Source organism: Arthrobotrys flagrans (assembly GCF_004000055.1).
Source record: "Arthrobotrys flagrans strain CBS H-5679 chromosome Unknown unitig_0, whole genome shotgun sequence".
Classification (NCBI taxonomy): domain Eukaryota; kingdom Fungi; phylum Ascomycota; class Orbiliomycetes; order Orbiliales; family Orbiliaceae; genus Arthrobotrys; species Arthrobotrys flagrans.
In genome coordinates this window covers 4241802-4268265 of record NW_027137550.1, presented here as the reverse complement: position 1 = coordinate 4268265, position 26464 = coordinate 4241802, and the positions used below count along the sequence as shown (strand labels likewise).

The following is a 26464-nucleotide window of genomic DNA, read 5'->3' as shown; positions in this document are numbered from 1 at the left end:
AATAAGATCCTGAGATCGATACGTATGCACCACGTGGTCGTAAAATGTTCGAATTCTAGTTATGAGGTAGTCTTTTTCAGGTAAAAAAGAATCTAGAAAGCGATATGACGAAAACAGAGAACGAATTCTATAATAATATTCCCAACCGATATCGATCCCACCCGACGAAACGCCCCCATGTTCTGCTCCGCAAGATCCAAAAAGTCAACGCGGTGGTGTTGTTCGGATCTCTTTGGATTCTTCGACTTCATCGGCGGGAGCCTCGGGTTTGATGATTGTCGGCTTGTAGGTTAGGGTTGGAGACCCGGGTTCGACATCATCCCCTCCCTTCTCCTTCGCCAGCTGACCTTCGACCCAACCCTTATGCTCCTTCGAAACCTTCAAACTCTCCTCGACATCCTTCGTCAACCTCTCGACCTCCTCGTCCAACCTCCGATCCAACGGCAACGCCTTCCTCCTCTCATCCTCTTCCTTCTCCGCCCTGCTCTCCTCCGTTTCCGTTTCCGCCCAAAGTTCCTCCAACTCATCCGACCACCCGATCTCCTTGCACAAAATCCTAACCCCTTCGTCGCACTCCTTCAAGAAAACCACATCATCCCTTCTGCTCCCGATCTCCCCAACTTTCTCCTTGTTCAACAGCAACCTAGGCGGTCCGTGCGGAACCCTCATCGGCAGACTCGCGAAAGGGTATACCGACAAACTGGTCCCCATGACGATCGCCAAATCCACATCCTCCAACTGCTCCGTACTGCTCGAAAACTCTGACGGCAGAGGTTCCCCGAAGAACACGATGTCCGGTTTGACGAGTCCGTTGCACTCGGGCGTATCCTTACACGTCGGGATCTCGACCGGATCGGCCAGGATATGTTGTTTCATCAAATCATCCGGATAGGGTGCTCTGCAGTCGATACAACGTTGGGTGGCAAAGGATCCGTGCGCTTCGACGAGTTTCTCGCCGGGGACGCCGGCCGCCCGTTCGAGGGTGTCGATGTTTTGGGTCCAGCACATTTTCAGAATGCCCTTCTTGTGGAGGAGGCGGATGAAGGAGTGGGTTACCGTCGGTCGGTACTTGCCGGGGTAGAGGTCGTGGGCTAGAGTGTAGAACGGGAAAGGGTTGGTGCGAAAGTAGGAGATGTCGAAGACGGCTGGAAGTCATATCAGTCCACGATGCTTTCGGGAGGGGTACGGGGGGTATGATGACCACCTTCGGGCTCCGGGAGGTCCAGACGCTTGAGGTTCGCATAGAGACCCGTATCCGGTGAACGGAAGTCGGGAATGCCGGCGGAAGTGCTGATGCCTACGTTACCGTCGACCTTAGCAATGATATGAAAATCCGGGGCAAACGAGACGTACCGGCACCGACCATGACGGCGATCTTTTGACATCCTCCGGAGGCGATGTATTCGGCAATAGACTTGAGGTCCCGGCGCTTGAGGTGTAAAGGCTCGACGGACTCATCGATCGGTTCCGAGAGCTCCTGACCCATGATGCGCGATGACGGTGTCGAGATAGCTAAACAGGATGTGAGGCAGTTGAACGATAGTGCTCCGCTAGCTAGGAAGTAGCTGCCTTGCGTAGAAGCCTATAGGTCCGTCCGGGAAACTTGAGCGGCACGGAAGTCGAGGCGTAAAGCTGCGGAGTCCGCCAGCCGAGTTTCTTCCCAGAAGCCTCCTCGTTGGTGGTTCGTAGTTGTCGCCGACGTTGGGTGTTCGTTGCGGACGGATCGTGTAACGAAACACATTTTTTTTTGGTTTCTGCATGCGCTCCACCCGACGCCCATCATGCCCGAGGGATTACTCATAGGAAAAATCGTGGAAGCCCAAAGACGCAAAAATTCATAACGATTCGCTCTTCGATGTCGCTGGATGGTTGCAGCTTTTTTTTTTTTTTTTTTTTTTTCAAAATCTCCCGAAACAATAGTGTACTTATACATAAGCTGACATAGGATATCTCGATCCAGATCGATCAAAGATGTGGCATCGTGGCTGTATTCCGGAGGTCGAGACTCGGAAATTTTTACTTTCTTGAATAGCTTTGGACGACTGGGACCGACGGGGACAAGTTTGTTCTCAGTTACATCTTCCGAAATTCTAGAAGGTCCTCGGGTTCACCTCTTATTTACCTGTCACCGATCTATTCCCAACCCACGGAGCCATGGTGATAGAATCTATGGGATAGGAACCGAACCCATCGTAGGATTTCTTCCACCGTCGACGGAAAAAACCCAATTCCGAGTAATTAGCATCCAAGCGCCGAAAATTGAGATTTTGCGACGACTGCTCTCGTCCAGACCGTCAGGGACCGAGAGCTAGCATGACCCTTGTCCGTGGAGCTGTCAAAATAAATTGCTGGCTACCGAGAAACGCGTCGCGAACGAGCGATAATAGGTGGCGGTCCAATAAGCCCTCCGAGCGAAAAAAAAGTGGTGCGGTTGCAAGGGTTCATATTTTCGTCCAACGATAATGAGCCAACGACAATGGAGGGTATATGGAAAATCATTTATGAAAAACGGTCGGACTTCGATGTGTTTTTTTGATCCAGAGAACAAAAACCGGTTTTTTTTTTTTTTGAGGGGGGAGTGGCTGTGAGAATCCTTCTTTTTTCCCCCTGTGAGAAGAGGTTGAAACCAAAGATCTCACCACTTTATTCGTATCTCAAAATATTCCAAACATGACGGCATAAACCAGCGAACGCCCTCACGACTTTTTACCAGGTGAGGTATCTCGGACGCGTCGGGCTTCCTTGTTTTCATATCACCCCTCATCGCGCTCCTGGAAAGAGCTTCCGATTACGAAACCCGAAGGGGAACGCGCATTAATTTTCCAAACGAGGAAGCAGATGACATTGAAGTTTTCGTGAAAAGTTAAGGCAGATGAAAAAGAAATTGGTTGTTAAATTTCGAAAATTTAAAAAGATGGTAAGATTGTTTGATACCTGCAGATGGAGAAAGAGAAAACTTTGGGGTAGCCTCAGACCTGCGGATTCTCACTTGCACCCGCAGGACGCAGGTATGCGACGAAGTGAAGCAGGTGCCCCGCTCCCAGCCTGTCCCTGATAATTGGCCAATGGATTGCATGCCACGTATCTTCCAGGGTCCGTAAAAATCCCCTCCGAAGCCAGAATATGCATTCCGGGAAACCGACATCACAAAATCTTGACATTTATGGAAGTTCGGGCATATGTGCCAAAGGGTCAGAATGGTGAATGGTTGACTACGGTGCCTATTTTTTACATTTACGGCTTCGCATGAGCTATTCGATATGGGAGGGCACGGCATACAGCTGTCCAGAGGTTGGGCCAATGGAGAGCTGGGTGACGACCGGAGACGTCCTTCGATTGGTTTGCAAGACGGGACGTTGAGACAAGGGAGGGGATCAAGCGTGACTTGTCAATTCGACCGCTCGGCAAAAGGCTGGAAAGTCGAGCTGGTTTCCCGTCGGCTGCCAATCGGATTTGCTAAGGGCCCGACGAAGTCGAGAGACGACGGACGCGATGGAAAAAATCGGATTTTTGGCGGCCTGTTGTCCTTTTCATTTTCAGTTCGTCGAAAGCTGACCGAACGAGAAAATGTGTTGTGATGTGGTCGATGTGGTCTTGGCGCGTCTGGAACGCGGGAACAACGCAATTCTGATGTTGCAAAAACCCCCTGCTGCACGACAGCTTGCTCTCGTAATTTTTCCTAAAACGCGCTGCTAGGGATGGGTGTGCCACAACCCCTCACTTCATGGGTCTTATTGGCTCGTAGATGACAGCTTGACGCGTGGGTGATTCCCACAACGGGAAAAAATCGGGTTTATTTTGGAATGAGGGCTCGGGATTCTACGGCGGGGTATACGAAAAAAAAAAAAAAAAAAAATTTCTGCACACACACGCGCGTGTTGGACGGGGTCGGCTTTAATATTCGAATTTCACCTCAATCGAGAACAAAAATTTCGAGATGCGACGAAAGTGCAGGTCAGAATCTTGAAGCTTGGAGTCATAGTGTCCGTATAAAATAGCCGTCGTAGACATGAATATATTCTTCTTCTCGGTTTTCTGTTGATACGAATTTTTTGAAGGGGTGTTTTTGAGGGAGAAAAAAAAGACGGCACGATCATCAGGGAACAGGTCGGCAAGATGGTCAAGTGAGCTCTTTCGACCCCTCCATTCCCTTTGTTTTTACCTCAAAAATCGAATTGATCTCAACGTGGGCGGCTACGGAAAGGAAAATAAGATTCAGGCATACATGGCACCGGGAGGGGAAAAAAAACATCTCGAACGATGTGGAAGGCGGAATGAAGTATCGACCGATTCCAGGTGCATCAGAGATGGAGGCCCGAAACAAGACGTTTTATTCGATACCAATCAATGCGACCGCTTATCGAATGGGAGATGCAGTGCGACTAGCTTTCCAACCCGAATGTTTTGATGATACCATTGCCACCAGTCATGCTGACCAACGGATTCGGTGGGAAGATTTTTTTTATTTTCCTTTCCTCGTGAACGGCCCGGCAGGCTGCTGGAATTAATAGCTCGTCGGTTCGATGGGCTGCGACTCCCAACCCGTGTTCGTATTCATACGGTGCTTGCTCGGTATTCAATGCCATACAAGCATATCGATAGGTACCTACAATCTTCGACAGTCCCGTCGCAAAACAACCATTCATCGTTAAAAGTAGTCTGCGAGTGGAGAATTCAATCGATCCGGTCGCCCTCGGCCACATCCATAACCAATAGCATGCGGTGTGATGGACGTCGTGATGCCTGCTGGGCACTGTGCTGGCGCTGCTCTGGTGGCCCACCCACCCCAATTTCCCTGCCCTGCTTGGTGTTTCTTTTTCTTTTTCCTGGCATCAGCTTGGTCCGGTCTGGTCTGGTTCTGGTCAATGTGCCTGCCTGGCCTTCCCTTTTCCGCTTCCCATTTCTCCTCCTCCTCCTCCTCCTCCTCCTCTCTTCCCTTTCCTCTTTACCTTTTTCTCCCCATCACCGCTCCCGTTTTCGACTTCGCACTTTCCCCCCCGTCTCGACCGATTTCTACCGGTTAAGCCTCCTCGACGGCCTCTTCTCTCCCGACTCCCTCCTAGAATTCCTTTCGCGAAGAAGTCCATTCCTTCCAAAGAAATATCAACATTCCAATTCGCCTCTTACCCCTTCCAACAACACCAACACCGAGTGCCCCCCCGATTTCAATTTCCTTTCCATAAGCGAAAAAGAGCCGACAAACCCGTCCCGGTCTTTCGCGACTTTTACCAGAAGAACGCTCTATAACTTTGTGACGCATAATTAGGAATTTCTCCTTTCGTATCGCGTAGCATTGCTGAACAACCCTTTCCTATTTTCGGTGGCGCCATCGTAACACATATATCTTTTTTTCGCGCGCGACCGCTGTCTTTCTCGCTCTCTTATACCACCCCCCTCGACTTTCGTTCAGGTGCCATCCTTTTTTTTCTTTTTGATCGCAGTCGCTCCTTTAATCCTCTGCCGGATCCGAATCACTTGGTTTTTGCAAAGGACCCATCAAGAACCCACGGTTCAGGCATCTACCCGATAATCTGCTTGCGCGGTTGATTGCTTTATCTTTCTGCGACCATCTACATGGCACCGGTTTAAGCTTCTCTAGCTGATACGACTGTCCTTGATATCGTTTGTTCCGGCGCAACTTCTCTCATTAGCTTTGACGACTTTGGTTACCAGCCACTCATATATCTTACCGGATCTCCTTTTCTCACGACGTTTTTCTACGACGAAGTCTTTTGATACCCAGGGTTTCTTTATTTTATTTATATATTTTTTTATATTTTTTTCCCCCCCCCCATCTATCTGACGACGATTTGTGATAACGACTCTTCTTCTACCGACCTGCCCTCGCACGACAAGCAGTTATAGCAATCCACCGATCGCACTGCTTAATCTTACCAGCCATCTTGTTCAACTCATCTTCACGTTTACGAAAATCTACGAATTTTTTAGCAAAATGCATCGACCGAACTTCTTGATGTCTCTATCGAATATGGATGCGCAGGACCCAAAGGAACAGCAATTCGGACCACCGATCTTGGTGACCACGCCGTGCGACGAATCCATCGCTGCACCTTTCGAGACCTTCGCCGAGGATCTCGCTCCCATGGTCACCTCTCCCCCAAGGACACCGGTTCCCAAGGTTGCTACCGGCTATGATGGCGATCTATGGAAACGCCACTCCCTTTGCAGCGAAGGAGATGAAGAGATGACGAGACCGAGCTCTGCTGCGTCCGTGTACTCTTCTTCATCGGCCTGTTCCTTCGGTAGCATGACATCGTTCAACTCATTCCCAGCATCCTCCCAGAGCCCACGACAGGAGAAGAGGAATTCTTCCGACGCCGCTTCGACTTTTGGTCAGGATGATGATGATGAAGATGATGATGCCGATACCACCATCGGTGCCGGTGATAGCCAAAAGACCCCCAGGGCCGCCAGGAGGCAACACAAGCAGGACAGCACCAAGGATGCCGACTGGAGTAAGACTTTCGACTTGCATCTCTGGGGTGCCTACGTCGCATATCAAAGCAATCCTACCATGACCCCGTTCTACGTTCCGCCCGGTGGCTGCCCACCGATCGGTGTCTGCATCAGGGTAGCCCGGGAAGCGAAGAGGACATGGAGGGTCCCGAAGACCATCCGAGAGACCGACTTGACAAGCCCGACGGAGCGATTGTCCCGAACGAATTCGGACAGCCTTCTTCCGATCGACGCTACGTCGGGTGAAGGTTCCCTTCGACGACGACGCGGGTCCAGAACTCGTATTCCTAAGAGGAAAGATGCAGCACCGCGAACATGGCCGTACTCCGAAGCTGCCACCCGGCAAAGGCTCAGAATTCTTTCCCGCCGAATCACGGAAAACCCTCACCTCCAAACCCGACACGGTCGCCTGGCCTCCCCCATCCGCATCAAGGAGTTTGCTCCCCCTTGCGCTAACATCGCCGAGGAGACCCAATTCTCCACCCGGAGTCTTTCTTTCTCTCTCATGGCGAGTACCTCCCAGGCAATGCAATCCGACGGCCCGTTGGCATCGCTTTCCCGTCCGTTGGAATCGGAGGAAGGTACGCGGGCGCCGCAAGGTGATGTTCCGCTGGCGCACGACGTCTTCAAGCCTACCCTGGAACCTTCCTACGAAGCCGAGGATGAAATCGAGCTCCCGATTCCGGAAGTCATCCCCGGTCACAGGAGGACTCTCAGCTCCACTTCCGCTCACAGAAGGAGCGGAAGCAAGAGCAGCATCCTTCACCGCAAAACCGAAGGTAACGGCATCGGCCACAGGAGAACCACCAGCGCCGTGGCCGCCACCAAACCCGGCGAGCAGACGGTGGACAATTTCGCTACCCCTAGGAGGAGAACCAGAGTCAGGAGTTCTTCCGATGCCACCATCCGATCAACCATCCCACGCATGCTCTGCCTCGGCTCTCCGTTCGGTGCTGTCGAGGAAGAGGGCGAAGCTAGACTCGCCCGACGCTCCCACAAACGCCATCAATCCTTGGAGACACCCATTGGACGTCGGGGACCTCCGACTCTGATGCCTGCGTTCGACTTCACCAAGCAAGAAGCGTACCAGAACGCCATCAGACAACAAGAACAAGACAGGTTAGCTCAACGCCCGGCCACCTCGGTTGAAGGCAAGAGGAAGGACCACTTTTTCGATGACCTCTTCGGTGCCAACGCTAGCCGCACGAATCTTAGCGAGCGCAGCAGCACACCCTCAATCGTCGGCAGCGACGGTGCCTCCATCGGCGTCCCATCCAAGAAGGCCCGCGCCCGTGGCATGAGCTTCACCGACAAGATCCGAGGGAACTCTTCGGCAGAATTCATCACACCCGCACCCCTCCGCCGAATCAGCGCCCCACCGGACCAACTCAGAGCTGAGAGACCGTCCGTCCTCAAGAGACTGGGATCTCCGTTCAGAGATTCCGAGTTTGCTCCTTTGGACGGCACCCTCAACCAATCGCAACTCACTTTACCTGATGCCCCCGCTGTGGATATGCCGGCCGCTGCCGGTCTTGGTTCCGCATTCACCTCCCCACCAAGATCGAAGAAGCGGGATAGCAATGCCCCTCCAAGGGAACGCGGAATCCTTGGATTCGGGTTGGGATTCTTCCGGAGAGGAAAGAAAGAAACTTCCCAACAGCACTAAATCCGACATGGATCGGACAATCGTCCGGCCAACCAATCAAAATTAAAAGTTTGACATGTACCGATCTACGCGAAGACCGGTCCATGCGAGTCATTGTCCCCGGGTACACCCTTGTCATTCTTTTGAAAGTCTCGCTTTTAGCGTCTACGGACCGACGACACTCTTTGATCTCACGTCTTTGCTATTTTCCGTTTCGAATACGATCCTTCTCTCGACTATTCCATTTCCGGTCTGATACATCAGCCCATCGGTCGATTGCGATCATACCAGCCACGCACGGCACCAGTTTTGAATAACATTTCCTTATAACGATATTTTCCTTACGTCCATCTTACGCCTTCTGAGTTATCACTGCTCTTAGCCTCGGACTAGTAATGAACCACAAAACAAACAGCTGTTTGCACGTCTTATGATTCTATATATATCAAAAAAAACCAAAAAAAAAACCGAAACGAAATCAACTCATGTCTCGGACAATATATCGAGACTATTTACGACTTGGACAAGCGGCAATAGCCTGTTCCTCCGCAAAGCGAACAAGACCTTGCACTCTCGGGTCTCTTCGAACAACAGGATTACGAACTACTACCGGCACGGTATGATTTCCTATCAACTATTACCTTTTTCTTTTCTTTTCACTCCCGTCCGGCGGGAGATTTGGTTTGCTTTTCTTGATTCCGGGGACGCTACAAAAGAAAATCATGTACTTTTATATACCAAGCTCGAAATATTTAGCATGTAATACGACCTTTAATGTGGAGGAACAGATGTCTTCGGCTTGCTACCTTTTTTTTTTTTTCCTCACATCATGCTCTTTTCAGCGGACCTGGGGGAAGGTGTTTATGTCTTGCTTTTGTTTATTGTACGATTTTTCTTCGATGTATCGACAGCGACCTTTTTCCTTTTGAGCATTATATCCGGAGAGGTGTTTTTGCCGTCATCATTTTTTTCTCTAATATTTGATAAGTGTGGGGTTACTTTACGGAGTATATTTGTTTTTCTTTAAACATGATATCCTGTATTCTGGCTGCCTGTATTGACGGAGTTCAGCCCGCCTGCTTCAAGATACATCTACTCTTTTTCCCTTTTTTTTTTACAGACGGTTAAAGGGTTTTCTTCTTTTCTTTCGGAAGTCTTCTTTAGCGATGCCTGTTGTTTATCTTTTTCAGCCTTTCGATTCTTCTGTACGATATTTCTTATCCTTTTTCGATTCTTTGGTGCCGGGGGTGAGGTCAGCTGCACTTCCGCCGCCCCCTCTTCATAACTTGTATTCACCTTTTTCTTCATGTATTTAGCTTCTTCCTTCCTCTTTTCTTCCTCCTTTTTCGGACCAAACCCTTTCGAATGACTTGGACCTTTACAAAGGTCTTATTATACAGTCGGATGCTCCAGTTTCTCCCCTCGCTTTATTAGTGCTGCTCCCTCCCCTTCGCGGAACGAACGGCCAATCGTGGCTCACGATCGATCGATGAAAAGCCACGACTCGCGAGTGCGATGCCCATCTACGATCGATTGGCTCCGTGCTTTCCCCCCCCCCGGATTCTTTTCATCTCATCTCGATGACTTTTGGTGTGGATGCACATGCACGTGGCGCATATGCAGTCGGTCATATGATGTTTGACCGCTGGGATTCTCGGGTTTTGTTTACTTGTGACCTTTCGGCCTAGCCTTTTTGCTTTCTCGGGAGTCTCTTTTCCTTCGATCGTGTCATGTTGAGCGAGCAAAGCGTGTTTTGATTCTTCTTATTATGTTTAGCGCTTCGCTCTGGAGCCTTTTGGGATGTCCTTGTGATCGAACGTACGTAGCTGGCTAGCTTGCGGGGTACCTTGGCTTGGGATTTATGAATACTTACGAATGACCTGATCTTTATCGAGCGAGCGATCGCACGGGCTTGAAGTTCGCGGTTGCTACGATTTAAGTGTCAACTCGTGGCATGCATGTAGATGTATTCATATGTAACGTACGGTCTCCTCGAGGCCGATAAGACTTGTTGAAGACAGGTGAACGGCGGATCAGGTCCCGAGCCTTGGATAAGAACGGGGCCTTTTCCGGTGACCCTCGAAAAGATAAAAATATTTTATTTCTGTAGAATTTCTTCATTTAATATAATCCACAATACCCCTCATCCTCTCGACGATACGGATTACCACAAATTCCAACACATGATGGCGCGGTCCCGACAAGCGCAGTCTACCGTTTCCGGTTTCCTGTCAGAAGTCCGCCGTCTGCTCCCGTCGTGGGATTTCGTAAAGCACTCGAGGGTCCGAGAACGCAAATGCATCTAGCCGGAAATCTCGAATCTTTCATATCAATTCCTTATATACAACTATCCCCCCCTCAAAAAGCGATCTCTATTACCTCGGGACCCCCGACCAAGATACTCCGATGGCATTGCGGGGCAGCATGGTTGTCTGGATGTCTTCTAAAGGTACTTCCAAATCCTCATGTTATGTTCACGTATCCCTTGAATGACGATTTTATGCAGTTCTCATATTGCGATGCGGCCTTGCGGTGAGGCAGTTTGTAATTTAGTACCGTATCTTGCTCCATTTCATACGTCCGGGTAGTATACAAGCTCAGGCAAAGCTGATTATTCGTTTTCAAATTGGCTATATGCGTATGTATTTTACTTCGAACCGGGGTATATGTGGCCTCTCAGCTGTCTAAATCGGCACATTTACAACATGAATCACTCTCACTAAATTCGTTTTTTGGAACGAAGTTTGGTATATATAAGATAAATCGGATGCATGTACACCGGCCACAAGGACCTACAGCGCAAACGACCCAAAGGCACTGAAATAATAAGCACACAGGGGCCGGGAGTCTTCCCAAGAAATTCGCAAAACCCCTTGGATTATTATCTGCCTCAAGATCCTCAATAACCTGCTCAAGATTAGTAAACACGCCCGAGTAATCTCACACAAAGTCCGCGACTGGGCTAAGACTCATAACGAGTGGCATCCCTTGCAACTTCTCGGTCCTGAATTCCATTGACAGATGTACGGTATGCGTACTCCAATCGTTGCATATCAATTCGTACGTCCGCTGGAGACTTCGTTGTTGAACCCGCTGCGATCTGGAGTTCGTCTTTCTTGTCGGTGTCAAGGGCGTAGATACCAACTACGGAGCCAAAATCCGCACCGCGTACCCATGATAGAAGTGAAGGAGCACCGTGGAGGTTAACCATCCCGCTATCGGTCAAATAATCTTCAATCCTCCCCAAATATTCTGTGCCTATGGTTCCCCAGTCCTATCCACAGTCCCGACGAAGGGTTATTTGAAGGGCTGGAACATCGCTGAGAAAATATGCGAGGGTGGTGGCAATTGTAGCGCTTCCTGGAGCGGCAGCAGCGGTTCGGCGTCCTGCATCATCGATACCGACTGCCGCGCGGGCGATTGAAGCTTCGAGGGTGGGCCGTTCGGCCGAAAGCCGCGGTTTGACCATGTCGATTATGTCGTTGAGAGTTTCGAAACAAAGGTATTTTTATATAAAATGATAGTGATTTCATGATCATGATGGTCATGTCGTAGGGCGGATTAATTGCAGCTTTGAGGTACGGGAAGGCTCGTACTAACTGAGCTAACAGCCGGGGCACAAGAACAACCACATGGCTAAATTTGGGATTGAGGAAGTACATTTCTAGGCCCTTTATATCGACTGCTTATTAAACAGATCTGCAGATTCTGAGTCCTCGAACAAATGTTGAAGTTGCGTGCCTCGTGGATTATATTGTCTCGTGGCGACGTTCTAAATGGGTCTGGTAGCGTTCGTGGCTACTAGCTCAAACCTGCTCGTGTTGGATATCGGTTGAGCATGAGTTCATTAGAGGTATATCATTAAGTGTGGCATCAACTTGCAGAAAACAGCTCGTGGCCTCTCTTGTAATTGGTCCCTCGTGTCCCTCGTGCTCCTCTACGCTTTCGTCCGTGTATAAACAATCTAGTGCTAGATGTGCTATCTGTGACTGTCTTTTATAGTTATCATTTGATAGTTTCATAAAGGTGTCACAATAATTGTAACTATATATCACATGCTAGATTAAATGGATAGATAGATTATAAAATTACTCCTGAAGAACTGGCTACTATCCATCGCATCCAAAAGAATTGCAAATTAATCCGAAAAGCAAGATCGAAAAAGGTATCCCCGGTTCTCTATACAGCAGAAACATATCTTAAGCAACTTCATCCACAATCTCCCCCGACGTCGTCAAAAACTCCATCCAAAACCCCTTCGCCCGATCCAAATCCTTCTTGAACAACTCCAAAACCTTCTCCCCCCCCAACCGACCCTTCCAAACCCAAGCTCGAATACTCAATATTCCACAGCGCCAAATAACTAGCCTGGTCAACCGCCTCAACCGCATGAACTATGTAACTATCCAAGTCCTTTAACGCAACCTGTAATGTCAAAAACTGATTGCTTTTCAAAACCACGCTTCCAACACCGATTTGTGCGTCGAATAACCATCAGATGAGGTTTTCGGGAATAGTAGGGTTATCGGCTCCGTAGGTTAATTCTGTACCGAGGGGTTTCAGAGCTTGTTCGAATGTTCTGGTTACCATAGGGCCGTCGTGGGTAGTCCAGATGTCGTATGGGAGGAAAACAGGTCTAGGGAGGATTTTTGATATCAGATCATCTATTTCGCGGTATACGTCTACAGCTGGTAGGTCGAATTGACCGGTATCTTCGTTTAAGCCACCGGTTTGGAATGCCGAAGAGTTCGCATTTGGGTCTGAGAGTTTTGCGACGGTCGGTTGAAGGGGGTCGACGACTTCGGGTTGGAAGTTGTCGACGTGCATGATGAGTTTTGCGAATTGGGAGAAGCGCTGCCCGAGGGAGGTGAGAGTGTCATAGTTGTCATCTATGAGGGCGTCGTAGTCTTCTCTCGGGAGTTCGAGGTCTGGAACGGCGGATCTATGTATTATTGTTATTAATCATATTCTATGATATTGAAAGAATGTTATTATATTCGACCGAGAGCTTAATATGCTTACACATGTAGTGTTGGTGCGACGCAAAGGCCAGCCGTAAGATACGACGCCACCTTCTTACAAGACATACTCGCCCACGCTTCGTTGGGAGGTAGATATGGCACAACGTTTTGTAACGTGACAGATGTCAATACTCCCATTATCCCCGTTCCTCGCCATTCGTTAACTCGTGAGGGGAGCATGCCTTAGCTCCTATAATTACTTAATAAGGCCGGTTCCATGAGATGTTTGAGGGAAATGTAGCGAATTCATAAGAATTAATCTGCTCCGAATATTTTTTGTGCATGTACAACCGAAAGATTGTATTTTTCTGTGAACGATTTGGTTTATCATCTTTCTAAGAATAATGCATCAATGCAGGCACCGCGGCCTTTTAAACCCATGTAGGATATATTCAATTTGTAGGTCTACAAAGTACTGTCAGAGGCATTCATCTAACTGTAAAATCCAACATGCCGTTTTGTGTTGGTGCGACGTTGATCGTTCGAGGCTTGTCAAGCGCATTATAAAATACCATGGTTTGTGGGATTGGTGGCAAAAGCTTTATTAATGCGCAATTCCTATCCTACATGCTAACCTCCACGAATACTTTCAAAGATTCCAACGCCAGATACGCCAATGAAACATGAGTGAATGGCAATGAAACGTGACTGCAAAAAAACAAGCTCAGCCAAGCAATTTAGGCCCTTTCTCCTTCTTGACTTTGACTATTCCACCACTTTCCTTCTTTCCAAGCGCAACATTGCCTCCTGAGGCACCGCCGCTTCCCTTGTGCTTATTGTTCTTCTTTTTGTTATTCGCAACTGTTGGGCGAATTTCGGTTGTGCTTTTTCTTAGCAACACCGGATGACTTCCAATGTATTTGCCCTGCATCTCCCTCGCCGCCTTGAAATAATCGTCTCCATCCTGGAAGGCCACGAATCCATACCCCTTACTCTTCGTTGTGCGTTTATCTCGGATCACTCTCGCTTTCTGAACGGATGGGTAGGCGGCAAAGGCTTTTAGGAGGGACTCGTCCGTGACTTCGCCGGCAAGATTACCGACGAAGAGGCGGAAATGAGCCGGATCCCATTCGAGAAGGGAGTCGTCTTTCCAGGTTTGACCACCACCAGAGCGAATGACAGTCGCCTTCTTCTGTTGTGGCTGTGCGGGAGCAGGTTGGCCGTCGGGGTGGGCGGATGGATTGGCGCTGTAGTCGGCTCCTGGTCCGCTGTTCGCGGCGGCAGCGGCAGCAGCAAGCTGTGCTCGACGAGCAGGATCATAAATCGACTGCTGTTCTGCGATCTGGGCTTCCATCTCTGGATCTAGCGGAGGGAAGTTCGAGTTGTGGTTGTTGTGATTGTTCCTATTTTGATAATGTCGAGGACCACCTTGGTGATGTCCACCACGACCACCTTGATGCTGCTGCTGCTGCTGCTGCTGATGCCCACCATATTGATGTTGTTGATGTTGACCTTGACTTTGGTATGAAGATTGGTTCATGTACCCCGAACTAGCCGTTGGGCCGGCAGAATACGTCGTCTGCGGCGCAGCAGAGTACGAAGTCTGAGATTGCGCGCCATATCCGTATGCTTGCACGGATGGTTGTGGAGGCCTGCTAACGCCGTAGGCTGGAGGAGTAGATACACCTGGAACACCGGAGTATGTAGGCGGCGCGCCTATGGGTTGGTTGCTCGAGGCTACCTGACGGGGCTTGAAGCCGGCAAAGGCATGAGTTGAGGCGTGTATGCTTGGAGGTGGACGCGGCGGGAGGCTAGAGGTCCCGGGTGGTGGTGGATAAGACATACCCTTTTCTTTTGATTTAAAGAGCCTTCCAGGAGAAGGTGCTTTCCCTCGTGATGTCGGTTGGTGTATTGGATTGTGCTAAGCAGCTAATGCCGACTAGCGACAGTGGTTGATTGATGTCGAGAGAAGAGCTGGGATGAAGTCGTGGTGTGATTGATGGTGGCGTTCAAGGAGGCGACGACTCATTGTTGTTGCAGAATTTGGTTGGTGCTGTTTGTTTTGAGTCCACTTTCCCAGTTGGGACTTATCACGTGCGTTACATGTGTTTGACAAATTTAGCAACACCTCAACACATTGATGGTTCCCAATTCGGATCAGCGAGGTTCTGCATGGAACCAAGTCACTTTTAACTCATGATGCTTCTATAGCTAGGAAAGAATATCCCACTGACTAAGAAATAAGTAAGAAAGTAAGAGGGCACCCTTTCGGTAGACCACGGGAGCTATAAACCTCATATCTGTGTTACAACTGTATTACTTGAGCTCCAAATTGCTTACTGGAGCATCCCTCAGACCGCTAAGATACCAGCGTATGACGTACGCTCGCACCAAAAGTCTAGTTTGGAAGCAGTTTACTCATCAGACTGCGGACTGGCTAGGTGGGATTAGCAATTTAATTGATTACTCTCGTCAACATGCCGATTATCTGAAAGGACATTCCGCCGATAGCCTAGCGAAACGGCTGCATCCTTTAGGCTGGGCTGGGCTCGAACAGGCTAGCGCTATTAGCCCAACTAAGCAGTTTTTACGGCATAGGATTCACCCAATTTAATCCATACCAGCGCCGTTTCTGTGTTTCTGTAGGGTGCTGTAGTGGGGGCGGGGCAGATATCTTGATCAGACAAGGCACCGGAAATCTGTGATATGTCTGTCAAAGTATAGTAAGAGTGCCAGGACTTTGACTATATCCCCCGGTTATAGCTCATTAACCCTAGCTGAGCGCCCTAGGGCCCTTAAGAGCTCGAGGGGATAAAAAAATTTTTGGGAATGAATCCAATGCAAAAGGCATGGCCATCCCGCCGCTGTGAATCCTTTGCCATGGAGATATTTTGCCCGGCCGAATGTTGGGATAACAGCCGTCCAGAAATCGCGCTTGATCGCGTGGGATATATGTAACCCCTGCTATTGAATTGCAATGTCAAAAAATTGCAATTGCAATGGCAAAGAGCAAAGGGTCCGATGTCCTGCCCGTGTGGACTTCATTCCGGAATGAAATTGGGCAGCCACCGAAATATCTTCTCGTCTCGGATATCTCAAACCGGACTGATACATCATAATGTGCAGCTTTTCGGGGCGGGATTGAAGTCCAATCAGTCATTGTAGCCGGTTTCTCAACGTAATCGATATAATCTGTGATTCCTAACCGCTGCAACGGCACCCCTACAGGATTCGGGGATATAGTAATCTACCGGAATCAAAGCTCACGACGAGAGGGGGGTTAGTAGGTTAGTATAGTACTTACTGTTCACACATGTAAGGTTTGGCGGTTATTGAATTCCGGACCGGTCGAAAGTATATAACAGTGCCGCTGCCCAGCTTCTCTGCTCATGTCTGCTCTCTCCCTACTACTCCGTGCACCTCCCATCATCACCATCATATACTCACCCTCATCACCTTCATAATCAATCGAATAAAAGCGTCGACGAAGCTCGGTTGCACTGCTACCCTAAGATAAAACTCATCTAAACCCCGTAATCGCTATTTTCTAATTCACAATGTCGACTGAAGCAGTGTAAGTACTAGCCAATACCGTCGGTGATGCCCGTATATCATCCTCTGCACCGCCTCCTAGTAGTTTCTAGGACCCCCTTATCTCGACTATTCTCATTCTCTCTCCAAACATCCCACTCACTACGTCCGGCCTCTCTTTTGGCTCGGATTCGTTACGCTTGTAGGCGGGCAAGTCAAGAGCAGACATTGGCTAACGCGAAGGTGCGGCTTGCCGGTATTGCCGGCGGCTTTATACACCGTGATACACCTAGTGGCGGTCCGTATTTTCCCTTCCTCTCCTCTAGCTATAATATCTGTGGAGTTCGATGGCTTCTTCGAATTCGCGGACATCAGAACCGATGACGTCTACCCCGCCCCCACCACACACAACGCAATTTGGAGGGGGTAACAGCTGGTAGATGGGGCTCGAAAAGTTGAGATTTCAGCCTCTGGGAGCTACCTGAGGCATCAGAAATTCCAATTGAAGCTCTAGACTCGATTCCTTTCGCAGATACCCCGATACCTTCTGCGAAACCGGAGTATGCTGACAGTGGGGGTCACAACACAGACTTCGGCCTCATCGGCTTGGCTGTTATGGGCCAGGTAGGTTCTCCTAGCTTTCATTTGCGTGTTCGGAGAGTTCCCGGAGAAACCGGAAAAGCTTCCCAAAGAACTTGCTGACATGGTGGGTTGGATATAGAACTTGATCCTCAATGGTGCAGACCATGGTAATTTCCCCTAATAGAACCGTCGCATCACCGAAGAAAGATATCTAACAAATGTGAAAGGCTTCACCGTCGTTGCCTTCAACAGAACGGTTTCCAAGGTTGACAGTTTCCTTGCCAATGAAGCTAAGGGTAAGCTATCTAATAGTTTTATTGTTAGATATTGTGATACTAACAGCTGTCAAACTGTAGGCAAATCTATCGTTGGAGCTAGCTCCATCCAAGATCTCTGCGCCAAATTGAAGACCCCACGCAGAGTTATGCTTCTCGTCAAGGCTGGTTCTGCTGTCGATGACTTCATTGAGGCTCTCCTCCCATTCTTGGAGAAGGGCGATATCATCATTGATGGTGGTAACTCACATTTCCCCGACTCCAACCGAAGAACACAGTACCTCGCCGGAAAGGGAATCAGATTCGTTGGAGCTGGTGTTTCTGGTGGTGAAGAGGGTGCTAGGACCGGACCATCGATCATGCCCGGCGGTAATGAGGAGGCCTGGCCTTACATTAAAGATATCTTCCAGAGCATCTCCGCCAAGAGTGACGGTGAGGCTTGCTGCGAGTGGGTCGGTGACGAAGGTTCCGGCCACTTCGTCAAGATGGTTCACAACGGTATTGAATACGGTGACATGCAGCTCATCTGCGAGGTATATTATAAGTAATTCCGTTACTTTAAGTTGGGACTATGCGCTAAGACCCTTGTATTCAGGCCTACGATATCTTGAAGCGTGGTATTGGTCTATCTAACAAGGAGATCGGGGACGTCTTCACAGAATGGAACAAGGGTGTCTTGGACTCCTTCCTCATTGAGATCACCAGGGATATCATGTACTACAACGACCCTGCTGATGGCAAGCCACTTTTGGACAAGATTCTCGATTCCGCTGGCCAGAAAGGTACCGGCAAGTGGACCGCCATCAACGCTTTGGATCTCGGCATGCCAGTCACCTTGATCGGTGAAGCTGTTTTCGCTCGCTGCCTTTCTGCCCAGAAGGCAGAGCGTGGCCGCGCTTCTGAAATCCTCGAGGGTCCTCAGATCCCACCATTCACTGGTGACAAGAAGGCATTCATTGATGACCTTGAGCAGGCTCTCTATGCCTCCAAGATTATCTCCTACGCTCAGGGATTCATGTTGCTCCGTGAGGTCAGCTCATTTCACTCCAACCGCCCACGTTACCCTTCCCGCTGCTAACTCTTCTCACAGGCCGCTAAGGAATACAAGTGGAAGCTCGCCATGCCGGAGATCGCCCTCATGTGGCGTGGTGGTTGCATTATCCGATCCGTCTTCCTTAAGGACATCACCAAGGCTTTCCGCACCAACCCACAACTTGAGAACCTGCTCTTCGATGATTTCTTCAACAAGGCTATCCACAACGCCCAGGGCGGCTGGAGACGAAGCATCATCAGGGGTATCGAGTTGGGAATTGCCACTCCATGCTTCTCGACTGCTTTGGCCTTCTACGACGGATACAGGAGCAAGGTTCTCCCAGCTAACTTGTTGCAGGCTCAGCGAGATTACTTCGGTGCGTATATTAGGCTATCTCCCAACAATGGGTAATCGGAAATGCTAACAAGTTAATGCCACAGGTGCCCACACTTTCCGTGTCCTCCCAGAGCACGCCAGCGAGACTCTCAAGGAGGGTGCCGATATCCACATCAACTGGACCGGCCGTGGCGGTAACGTCAGCGCTTCTACCTACCTTGCTTAAGCTTTTACGACACACAACCTCTATTTTGAGCCACGGAGTATCTGTGGTACCAAAATGGTATGATTCTTTGGTCTAATTTGAAGAAATAACAGAACTGGGGAAAACAAAGGGAATTTCTTCTTTCTTTCTTTTGGGTTTTCAAAAATGAAGCGGATGAGTTTTTTTATCTTCTTCTTTTGGCGACAAGCACCTACATCCTTGAATCTGTCGCCGTTCTCTTTCCTTTCCCCCCACTTTTTCTCTTACGTTCAAAAGGAATTTATTAGCGGACATTTCTATTTCCTTGTTTTGGTTGTTTCTTCATACTACTTTTGCCAAAGGGTTCCTATGGGATATTTCAGCTTTTTTTTGTCTATAGGAGCAAAATGGAATTTCGGGTTTTTCCTCTCAACCAAAAGAAATCGATTCCAACTAACTCTCGAAGAACTAAATAAACATTTCTATAGAACCAAGGATTTCCCAGCTGCGCGGTAAGTATTAATCAAAAAATCGTAGTGGCGACATCGTCAACATCAAACTTTGAAACGACAGGTCTATTCCCGTCAGACCCATAGCTCAGCAACGATAACGTCCGACCCTCAACCTCGGTATCTAAATCCTTATTAGCCCATGCGCAATATACCTTGATATCGATTCTCGTCGAAATTGTTTCCGGTCGTGCTGCTGCTGAAGAACGGCCATTATAAGCTGGTTTGTACATAAAAATGAATCGACAGAGGTATATCAACAATCTTTTGCAATTGTCGGAGGGTTTGAAGCCGATCGATCTCGGAGGGTATGCGAAGGGGATGTGGAGTTTTGATTTTGGGGCCGTCGATCGCGGAGTTTGTTCTTGTTTTTCTCGTTCCCCTCCTTCCTTTTCCTTTTCCTTATCTTTTTCTGGGTACTCTCCGTTTGATTCTATTTCCTTGGTTGCCAAAGCCGATGCTTCCTCCTGGTCAAATTCCTGATCCAATACGATCTCAGATCGTGACTTACTAGCCCCCCAATTAACCGGAATCACCCGCTGTCTTGTTTCCCAATATACAGGATGAAGCATCGGAACCGTCGAGAATATATGAAGATATCGTAAATAGAGCACTTCGATCTCCCTCACAAACGCAACATTAACCCTATCCTTCTCCTCTTCACCACTGTCCTCGGATTCTTTATACTTCACCCACAAAGGGATAAGCCTTTTCCAAAATTGATAGAGCACATCGAGAAATACCGGGTTGAAGTCGTAGAGGTATTGGTACCATTTTATTTGACGTTCGCTGGTGGGGAGGAGGGTGGATGTGGTGCTGTAGTATTTTGGAGCGGTGGAAGTGGTGATCAGGGAGGTCCAGGATTTGCAGATTAGACGGAATCTGGTGAGGAGGGGTTTGGGGGGCAGGTAGAGGAGGATTTGTTCGAGGATTTCGGGGGGTAGGGCGGAGAGGGTGGCGGTGGGGTTGCGGGGGCGGTGGAGGGGTTTTGGCATCATTTCAAGACCAATTGACATGTGAGTTTTGATTTCGGATTGTAGTTTAAATTGGGGAGATGTTAGTGCCAATAGCTCAGGATACAGTCTCGCCGGTTGGCCACAAGTGTTCAGGATGGTATATAAAATTGAAGTCAGTTGGAGCTTGTAGAGCTTAAAAGATCCCGTTCCCTCAGGATTGAAATGAAGGATTACAGCTTCCAACGGAACAAAGGTCTCGAGAACGGCTTAATATACAATTAGCCGCCCCTCTAGGTCTCTACGATGTATTTTTGGGACAAGTCTTCCAACAAGCTTACAAGACTTACATTTTGGGGACAAGACTACGCTTCTGAAGTCTTGGAAGAGCGGCTGAACCTCTTATGTTGCATTTTACCTAAATCAACACGAAATAATCCAATGCGCCTTGCATTGAGTCTCAGAGCTTGGGTGAGGCAGAGTGGGAGGCTTCATAGCTATAGGGAGAAGAGCTTCATCATGGCCTCAACCTGACAGCGTCGATCGCAGTTAATTTTCGTCAAAACCAAGCCATGTTCACCACATGGTCCGTGGATGCAGTAGTAGTTAAAAAAATACAAAAAGCTCCAACACATCCCGTGGTTTCGGGTCTTTAGCAGTGTTTCTTTTCGAGGAGGGACATGGCGTAGTGGCACTACGTCCTCCCGATGGGACCTCGAGTAGCTCTGGATGTAAGCCCTAAAAGGAGATGGGGCTGGAGCGGTTCCCGGCCCCGAAGCCCCGTATCGAGATCCGGGATCTCGATTTGACTGTTCTCATCGAGCTCAGGCTTGACACTCGAGGCAAACGAGAACAGATGGTCTCGTGCCTAAGCTCCACTTTGGTTCACGAAGAGCGTCCCTGGCGTCAGTCGTGATGCCGGTTTGCTTATATGCACAAAGAGTTTGGCGAGTAAACCTATCGGTTTGATGTTATGTCATTGGCATCATTCTCGAAGAAATCGAGGACTTCGTTTGTGGCACGCAATTACCCAGTTCGATCACCAAATGGCCGGAAAAAATGGGAGTTTTGTTTGTGGCATTCAAGTCCAGGCCATCAGATGCACCGATGCCTTGCTGGAGACTTGAAGCTGGAAAATAGCGAAGAGGACTTACCGGGAAGGTAATCATATCAGTATTATACTCATACTACCGTCTCGAGAGTGGCGTCGTGGCTCGATTGTATGATCGCGTAGCTGGTGTATATGATGGAGATGAAGAAAGGAAAGGAGATGGTTTGGTGAATTGAAAAGTAAATAAATACAGGCCGAGATGGGGAACGAAGAGAGAAACGTAAAGAAGGGGCATCGATGCCGAAAAGGGCAAGAGGGCCAATGAGGGGTTTCCCTCACTCGAAAACTTGCATAAAAACAGGACCGTCTTTCCTCCACAATTCTTTCTCCTCTCCGCCTTCTCTTCTCCCTTTCTCTTCTCGTCCCACTAACCACCTACCAACCACCCCACACGCACACACTCGGACCGCTTGGGACCGGCTGCCAATAAATCTGATCTCACGCGTGAGTGTCTCCCTCTTGCCCACCAACAAGACCATCGGACCCTTTCAGTCGAAATGGCTCGTTGCAAACTCTTGTCCCCGGCTATGCTGGTCCTCCACTTGCTCTTGATCCTCATCTTCTCGGATCTCACCCTTGGGGCCCCAGCCGGCGGCGCCATTGGCAAAGGGAAGCATGGTGAGCAACCTCCTGCTAGAAACAGCGGTTCGGGTCCCATCGATCGATGGAGAACTATCATCGATAGTCTCGAAAAGATTGGTAAGCAACGAAAGCAACCTCGCGGCATTGCTCCTCCCGAACTCGCCCGTACTCGTGTCTCAGCTCTTACAGATCCTCCCGTTGTTCTTGCTCTCTCTGTTCCTGTTGGTACCCTTGTCCCCCGGTGTTCAGGTCACCGTCCATCGAGCTGCCGGTGCTCTCTCAGGTTTCGACGGCGACAGAATCGGCATTGGCATGTGGGAAGGCGGCAAGAACGACCGGATCACCAACCCACGACCCTGTCAAGGAAAAGGTAAGTCAACACTGTTATCCATTACAACTCATTTGTTAGGAAGCCGTTGCTAACTTACCGTCCGCTATACTTGAAGGCTGGTGAATTGATCCTGTCCAACACGGCGTCACATATCTCGCCAACATTTCGACCTATTCTGTTGGTGTCAGTTTCCGTGCTCTCGGAGGCTACGATCGCGAACGTTTTGACTTTCGAACTCACTCTGGAAGCGTCTCTGACTGCCAAACACGTCTTTACTCTGTTGGAGAACACTCTCCGGCCAGCTGCTGGCGTTACGGCAGCGTAGCCGCAAAGTGTTTCATCCTCTTGCAGAACCCGGCTTTCGAGGCTCCTGCGCAAGAGTGCAAGAACGGGGTCTGCAAACCGGGGAAGCGATAGGTGCGAAGGTTCTCTTCTTGGACGTTTTCAAGTGACGATGGATAGAGGAGGTTGTTAAAGGGAAGAAAGAGCTTTTACTTTTTCCGGGGCTGTCGCTTGCCTTTATCTGCTTGTTTTCCCTGTGCAAAGTTGTGTTTACGACAACTTTTTGCTTCGTTCTTTTACGGCACGCCCTTCGGTCCTCTGCACGTCGGTTTATGCTCATCCCAACAGATGAACGTGCTATACTCGGGGAATGTCTTTGGGGCCTAACCGTCAGCGGGGGTTCTTACTCTCTTTCTTCCCTCGAAATCCTGCTCTAGATGCTTTTACTCTAAAATGAGAATGCAAGCCTTTTCATAACTTTTTCTCTAGCAAGATGGGATCCTATTGCTGCCGATATTACGGGTCTGGTAACCGTTTTGAAGTCCGTGTATCCCCTCGTGGATCTGTAGATAAGCTGTATCCTCACTTTGACGCCGCGTTGGAGAGGTGGCATTTTGGACACCCCCGTCCTCCATGACGAGCTTGGCTTGGCTTGGTGTGGAAGACGTGAAGCCAGAAGATGCTTCGAATTCGCAAAGGCCACAAGCACGGTTTCTGATGTGATGTGTGAATATTGAAACATTCATTGGGAACGATCGACCGACCTGCTCAACGTCTAGGTATATCTACACTACCACCCGAATCGGGGCCCGTCGACCGGTCGAATATAATGAGAATGTTTGAAAAAGGAAGAGTGTAGAGAGTCAACAACTGCTCTTCAAGCAATCTAAAAAGATTCGCAAAAAAGCCGCACAAAAGCAGCGGAAAGTGGAGAAGGAACAAAATCAAGAAAGGAGAACAAAACGCCACGAAACTCCTCCACCAATATCCCCTATCTTTAAAAAAAAAAAAAACAGCATTCCACCCGATCGAATTATATCTTTTCTCGTTTATAAGCTAAGAATTTATCTGGACAGAGCCTCATCCCTCGACCACCCCGTATTCTTCAAATGTGCGATCCCCTTTCCGGGATGTGGCTTCGACGGATCCTCATACTCGGTCATGAACGGGTTAGGATCCATATCACCATCCAAATTCGCCAGTGTATGATTGACCTCCCTATGCTTCGCCTCATCCGCTCTGATGTAAAGCAACATATCACGGATCTTAGCACTGGGGTTCATCTTCCAATAATCAACTGCGATTTGCGGAGCCCTCGTGTTTTCGAACCCGGGGAGTTTTCCGGCGTCAATATCGGAGATGGCGCGGGTGTAAGTGATTACTGCTTCTTCTTCTAGGTAGCCGACGAAGCGGTGGCAGGTTCGGGGGGAAAGGAGGTAGGAGAGGAAAAAGGCGTTGTAGAAGACGCCTTGGGCGCCAATGATCATCAGACGCATGAAGAGGCCCGGTTCGTGGAGTTTGAGGAAGGTGAGAAGGTGCATTCCTATGGATTATCAGTTAGCCATGAATCCTTCCAGAGTAATGTAAAAAAAAAAAAAAAAGAGATGAGTGACATACTCTCATTATACCCTTCCTCCAGCAACGTTTCAATCCATCCGTTATCCCGTTTAAGACTCCTGATGGACTTCAAATGTCTCAAAGTTCCCGCAACAAAACCAGGAACACCAGCAATACTCTCCAAAAATATAAACCTGATCATCCACTTCTTCTCCGTCATTGCAAACTGTGCACCATCCTTGGGACTCTTCTCCCCGGAAGCAATCTTAGGATCATGTTTATACCCCGTAGCCAGATCAAATATCCCTCGAAGGAGCCTAACGGCATTAATCGCAACCCTATCCGAAAAGGTACGGGCGTCACGATGTGCGATTTCTATATCTGCCATTTGTTTCTCCGTGTAGATTGGATGAGGCCATGATTGTTTGGTTTCCCGTTGGGTGGGTTTGGTAGGTGCGATTTGGAGGGATTGCGTGGTTTGGAGGGGTGCTTTTGATGTGAAGCTGAACGAACGGACTTGGAGGGGCTGGTTTAGACTAGCACCGTGGTATTGGCAAAGGACTACCGAGATCCGGGCGGTTGGGAGCTGGCATGCCAACGGCTTGACGCCGCCGACAGCACGGTAGGCGGTCTTCGCGAGAATTGGGGATCGTGTGCTGAGCATGTGTGAAAGAGGTTGAGGATTAACCTGTGGGTATCAAGTGTCGAAGTAATAAAATCTTGCAAACTTGTTGAGGAAGAAGACAAGAATTAGCTAGGATGCGATGTTTTTTATAGTGATGTAAACAGTCTGCGTTACCGTGGAAAAGCGCGTTGGGTGTGTGGTATTTTAATATGGAAAACAAAGAAGCACTTGTCTGTTGATTGCGATGGATATTCGAAGCACTTTTATACAAACCGGATTCCCCTTTGTTTATATCTTTCTTTCGAAAATTTCCCGGGAATATCATTTTCCAAGGAGAAAAATATCTACCCTCCGCCAAAAGAAAGTATGCTTCAATGTGACCTCGTAATACCAAATTTTCTCATTCGTGGTTAGATTTCCAACAATGACACTGCCAATGCTAATTTAGCGGGCCTTGCAGGGTTATTGGTATTCACACACTCAAGCTCCCTCGGAAGGAACCGCTGCGTCTCGTGCCTATTTTGGGGAAACACATCGCTGGGCCAACTAATCCGTACAAAAAAACCAGCACGCATCGAACCTAGAAGGGAGATTTCGGGAATCCGGAGACTAAATTTTACGCAAGATGATTCATGTGCATGCGGCGATGCAGCTGGGCGAGGCCAGCTGTTGGTTCGTCACTTGATCCGGCCATAAGGGCGGCCTGGTTTTCCTTCCAAAGGAGCTGCGCAATGCGAGTTTCTCCGGTTCACCTGGACGGACCCGAAAAGACCCGAGTTTTGCTTACTCGAGCGGGCAAAAGAGTTGGAAGATTCAGCCTAGCAAGCATCCTCAAACGAAACAATGAAGCAAAAACTCACTTCGCTAAGGTTTAAATTAGTATCGAAAGAAAAATTTTTACAGTCTTCTGACCAAAGATTCTGAGCAGGTTTCGAGATCTCCAAAAATTTGAGCTTCAAATTGATACAACGACGGCTAAGCCGGTGTAAAACGGTGCCCGCGGCCTCCACTTCACCTCGTAAGTCTCGGAGACATTGTACCAAATAAAGAAGAAAAACTCAATCAACTTGCTTCATATCCTACTGGCGCTTAACCGATAAAGAAAAGAATATATATTCAAATTCTCTCAAGCTAGAATACACAGGTTCGAACGCATCATCGAGCTAGAATTACAACTTCATCGGTGACATCAGTTTGACCGGGGGTGCTATTGCTGACACATGCCGAATCTGACTCCTTCAGAACAAAAATGCCACACCAACACATTTTGGACATCTTCAGCCAAGGATAATCCGATAATTCGATATCGGATCTTTCTGTTTTATCTCGACAATCCGGAAAAATACCTCTCACATGGGAAAAAGGAGTCCATGGTTAGTTTCATAACCCCGCCATCCACACCCGTTCTATCTGATAAAACACCATCTCGGGAATTGACGAATTATGGTGTTTTACCTCGCGCCTCGGGTGACAGGCACACATTTTATGCT

The 26464-nt window shown here is 48.8% G+C and overlaps 9 protein-coding genes across 10 annotated transcripts; 2 read left to right on the top strand and 7 right to left on the bottom strand.

Moving 5' to 3' along the window:
* Positions 1–204: 204 nt before the first annotated feature.
* Positions 205–1486, bottom strand: DFL_004290 (uncharacterized protein; the record flags this gene model as incomplete). Its single annotated transcript, XM_067633361.1, has 3 exons — positions 205–1145; positions 1205–1297; positions 1354–1486. 3 exons carry the CDS (start codon positions 1484–1486, stop codon positions 205–207), a joined length of 1167 nt encoding a protein of 388 aa, XP_067491538.1.
* A 4503-nt stretch (positions 1487–5989) lies between these two features.
* Positions 5990–8143, top strand: DFL_004289 (uncharacterized protein; the record flags this gene model as incomplete). The annotated part of the gene is made up of 1 exon (XM_067633359.1): positions 5990–8143. The coding sequence occupies one exon, from the start codon at positions 5990–5992 to the stop codon at positions 8141–8143; it is 2154 nt and encodes a 717-aa protein (XP_067491537.1).
* Positions 8144–11084: 2941 nt separating this feature from the next.
* DFL_004288 (uncharacterized protein) lies at positions 11085–11591 on the bottom strand (the record flags this gene model as incomplete). Its single annotated transcript, XM_067633358.1, has 2 exons — positions 11085–11353; positions 11405–11591. The coding sequence occupies 2 exons, from the start codon at positions 11589–11591 to the stop codon at positions 11085–11087; spliced, it is 456 nt and encodes a 151-aa protein (XP_067491536.1).
* A 1025-nt stretch (positions 11592–12616) lies between these two features.
* On the bottom strand, positions 12617–13281 carry DFL_004287 (uncharacterized protein; the record flags this gene model as incomplete). Its single annotated transcript, XM_067633357.1, has 2 exons — positions 12617–13064; positions 13145–13281. 2 exons carry the CDS (start codon positions 13279–13281, stop codon positions 12617–12619), a joined length of 585 nt encoding a protein of 194 aa, XP_067491535.1.
* Positions 13282–13807: 526 nt separating this feature from the next.
* On the bottom strand, positions 13808–14926 carry DFL_004286 (uncharacterized protein; the record flags this gene model as incomplete). Its single annotated transcript, XM_067633356.1, has 1 exon — positions 13808–14926. The coding sequence occupies one exon, from the start codon at positions 14924–14926 to the stop codon at positions 13808–13810; it is 1119 nt and encodes a 372-aa protein (XP_067491534.1).
* A 1714-nt stretch (positions 14927–16640) lies between these two features.
* DFL_004285 (uncharacterized protein) lies at positions 16641–19066 on the top strand (the record flags this gene model as incomplete). Of its 2 annotated transcripts, none has more annotated exons than XM_067633354.1 (9): positions 16641–16657; positions 16908–16912; positions 17204–17238; positions 17336–17363; positions 17424–17492; positions 17553–18004; positions 18067–18501; positions 18562–18880; positions 18945–19066. In XM_067633354.1, the coding sequence occupies 9 exons, from the start codon at positions 16641–16643 to the stop codon at positions 19064–19066; spliced, it is 1482 nt and encodes a 493-aa protein (XP_067491532.1). The 2 variants fall into 2 exon arrangements, with proteins under 2 accessions (XP_067491532.1, XP_067491533.1); XM_067633355.1 differs by having other exon boundaries at positions 16821–16912.
* Positions 19067–19547: 481 nt separating this feature from the next.
* On the bottom strand, positions 19548–20528 carry DFL_004284 (uncharacterized protein; the record flags this gene model as incomplete). Its single annotated transcript, XM_067633353.1, has 1 exon — positions 19548–20528. The coding sequence occupies one exon, from the start codon at positions 20526–20528 to the stop codon at positions 19548–19550; it is 981 nt and encodes a 326-aa protein (XP_067491531.1).
* Positions 20529–22458: 1930 nt separating this feature from the next.
* Positions 22459–23538, bottom strand: DFL_004283 (uncharacterized protein; the record flags this gene model as incomplete). The annotated part of the gene is made up of 4 exons (XM_067633352.1): positions 22459–22535; positions 22608–22680; positions 22751–22905; positions 23379–23538. 4 exons carry the CDS (start codon positions 23536–23538, stop codon positions 22459–22461), a joined length of 465 nt encoding a protein of 154 aa, XP_067491530.1.
* Positions 23539–23856: 318 nt separating this feature from the next.
* DFL_004282 (uncharacterized protein) lies at positions 23857–25013 on the bottom strand (the record flags this gene model as incomplete). The annotated part of the gene is made up of 2 exons (XM_067633351.1): positions 23857–24335; positions 24410–25013. The coding sequence occupies 2 exons, from the start codon at positions 25011–25013 to the stop codon at positions 23857–23859; spliced, it is 1083 nt and encodes a 360-aa protein (XP_067491529.1).
* Between the last annotated feature and the right edge of the window lie 1451 nt (positions 25014–26464).